Genomic DNA, 3215 nt, shown 5'->3' on the forward strand with positions numbered 1-3215 from the left:
ATTTTGAGCCGATGCCGGCTCAAAATTATCCGGCGAAAATACGATTAATATTAATGTAATGTCCACAGAAACCGGCGCAAATCTCTACTCTTTATCCATGGGCTCCCGTTGGGCGGTACGAGGACATTGCTGGTGAGGTAGTGTCTTTCCTTTAAAGACATTCGTGCTCTGAACAAGCGGAGGTTGCTAAGAGCCTCGTCGTTGGCATCGTCGTCGTCGTCCAGAAAGTGCAACCACACTTATTGCTACCAAGTTGCTTTATCCGTACTACAACAGTATCCGTACCAAATAGTCCAGACCCATGGCAAATTTTGATGGGGCGCATTTCTGACCTCACCAAAATTTGTGGCGCATTTGAATTATAATTCCGGATGATTTTGGTGGCTCAAAATAGGTTTCCGCCGGTTTCTGAAGTCCTCCATTCCAAGCTCCTTGGCGACTGTGCCGTCATAGTTGCCAAGGTGTTAGACGGGAGATTATCCGGTTAAACCAGATACGTGTAGTATACTTATTATGCTCACTTTGTATAGTGCTAAACTATACATGATCTTATATGAGAGATTTTATGGAGATGAGTATGTCACTAGATGTCCCACGGACATGGTGATCAGTGATTGGGCAGTGACTTAGAGACAACCTGCAACCCTAGTCCCCAGTGGCTATCCACAAATTGAGACCATAGATACATGAGTGGCTTGCATGTATATCTGTTGGCTAGGATGTGCCGAGTTGATTCTGCAGGCCCTTTGGTCATTCCAGTTTCTTCTCTAAACTGAGCCCTTACTGCTGCCCAACCGCTGCTACTCAACATTTCAAGTACGTTACTATGGCTGCCAACTCCAAGGACCCCAACATCCAACTCTTGGTCTTCAACGGGAACAAGAAAGGAATCCGCGTGTGGACCCAGAAGTTCGTACAGCACCTCAAGGCACTGACCACTGCGAAGGTTGGCCTATGGTTGGCTAATCTGACGAGCCGACCTGAGCCAAAGATCTAGTTCGAAGACTGGCTTTGTGGTGAGCCCCATGTGGTACATGGCGCAAACGAATCTGAGCAACGGTGGTACTTCCTCCCACTATCGATCTGAGCAAGTTCAAAAAATCAGAATTCTGCTCAGCAAGGTCCTCCCTGACGCCTTTACCCAGCAATTCAAGGACCCCTGTGGTGAAGACCAGTCTGTGCACCTACTCTGGGCCGCCGTCGAGAAGCGTTATGGGGAGTCGAACGCCAACACGGTTAAGACCTTGGTCGGCCATTTGATCTCGACAGCGAATAACGATTTTCCTAACATGGAAGTCTTATTTTGCGACCTCAAGTCTGCCCGAAACACTATCAACGTCCACACTCAGAAGTACTTGGGTAGAGATATGATCAGTGAGGATCTGATTGTGGCATTGGTTTTGGGTGTTTTGCCGAATGAGTACTTTGGTGCTCAAATCTCATTGGATGAGAAGGGGTTTAACCTCGTCGACGTGAAGGCAAAACTCATTGGGATTTTTGGGACAAAGTCCAAGAAGGTCGTTATGGGCATGGGTAGCCAATCAAACAACATCTACCATGGGTATGGCCAATCCAAGGGTAACCATGCTGTGAATTTTGTCCAATCGGGGGACAAGAAGCGCAAGCACGGTAATGGTCCCACTGTGGGAAACGACGTTTCGGTTCGCGGGCAGTGCTTCTACTGTATTGGCCAGTGCTTCTACTGTATTGGCCAGTACAATGTCGGTGGCCAGCCTCACGTGAAGTCGGAATGCCCTAAACGAAAGGAGGATTTTGAGCGTAAGGAGTTTAGGTCTAACATCACCCAAAAGCCCAATTCAAAGAGGCCTAAGGTGGGTGGTACTAAAATCCCTTGTGGTATTGTGGAGTATGGTACCGGCCAACCTACACCTGCCCTAAATGGCCCAAATGAGGATCATTGGGTGCAAGAGTACGTTGTTGAAGATCGCAATGATTTTCTTGATCTTGGTTCTGCTGGCGACATTGCCGTGAACAACATTCTCACTGTGGATGGAATGTCCAGTTCCATGAAGCAGCTCAGCGTCCAATTGGATCAAAAGGTGAGAGATAATTATGGGTTTTTATTGGCTAATCGCAATTTATCTGATAGTGATTGGGCACTGGACAGTGGTTGCGGTCACCACCTAACCGGCAGTGTAGCCTGGTTTAACAAGGTAAATCCTAATGCAGGTCTTTTTTTTAAGTTTGGGCAAGGATCTAAGCTACACAGCTCTCACCTTGGTTCCGTTGTTGCGTGGTTCAACACCCCTAGTGGAATTCGTCGATTTAGCTTTAGCACTCGTTCCAGGAGCGCAAGCCAACATACTAAGTGAGAATGTGATCAAGAGGGATGGAGGACAAGTAATTGAGAGTGCCTGTGGTAGGTATAAGTATGTGTTCTACCAAGGCACACTATGCTTTGTATCTACGTTAGAAGCTTTGCACTCAGTGAACACCAACATAGATGCAACATAGTGAAGCACAAAGTTTCACGACCCATTAGGATCAGTCTCGACCCGTTAGTGTCCCTTTTTAGAGAGTGGCACATTCGACTCGGTCATATCAGCAAAGGACTTCTAGTCACAATGATGTCGGAAGGCAAAGTCAAAGGCATCCCACAAGTGTCTAAGGATATGCTGAATACACTACCATTCTTCTGCCATACTTGTGTGGCAATGAAACACAAAAGGATGTCCTTTAGGAATTCTCGAGGGTCTAGAACCCACGAAACATTAGGTACATTACATATGGACATTTGTGGTCCTGTGCGTCAATGGGGCCAATACGGAACAACAAGTGATATACGGTACTCATGCACCATCATTGATGACAATTCATCATTTCGGTGGGCCTTTGTTTTTCTGAGAAATGTGAAAGATCACATTTTGGGAATTGAGAGGGAATTTGACCGCCATGTACGGCGCGTCAGATCGGACGGTGGACTAATCGAATTCTATAAGTCGAAGGGTATTAAGTACCAAAGGTCAAACCTATATTATAAGGAAGAGAATGGAAGTTCCGAAAGAGACTTCCAAACCAAGTGGGCAAAGGTCCGGTGTGCCTTACTTGATGCCCAACTACCAGCAAAATGGTGGCCAGAGGCATTGATGTACTTTAACTATGTTCAAAACCGCACTCCTATGGCTAGATTGAACAATAGGACACCTTATGAGGTTGCTGCTGCCTATGGTGAACTACCTAACTTGGACAACATT

At 46.5% G+C, this 3215-nt stretch overlaps 1 protein-coding gene across 1 annotated transcript; it reads left to right on the plus strand.

Annotated features, from left to right (window-relative positions):
- Window positions 1-826: 826 nt before the first annotated feature.
- On the plus strand, window positions 827-2170 carry H257_07516 (hypothetical protein; the record flags this gene model as incomplete). The annotated part of the gene is made up of 3 exons (XM_009833071.1): window positions 827-957; window positions 1118-2060; window positions 2129-2170. 3 exons carry the CDS (start codon window positions 827-829, stop codon window positions 2168-2170), a joined length of 1116 nt encoding a protein of 371 aa, XP_009831373.1.
- Window positions 2171-3215: the final 1045 nt, after the last annotated feature.

This window comes from Aphanomyces astaci (assembly GCF_000520075.1).
Source record: "Aphanomyces astaci strain APO3 unplaced genomic scaffold supercont1.15, whole genome shotgun sequence".
In the NCBI taxonomy this organism is placed as follows: Eukaryota; Oomycota; class Saprolegniomycetes; order Saprolegniales; family Verrucalvaceae; genus Aphanomyces; species Aphanomyces astaci.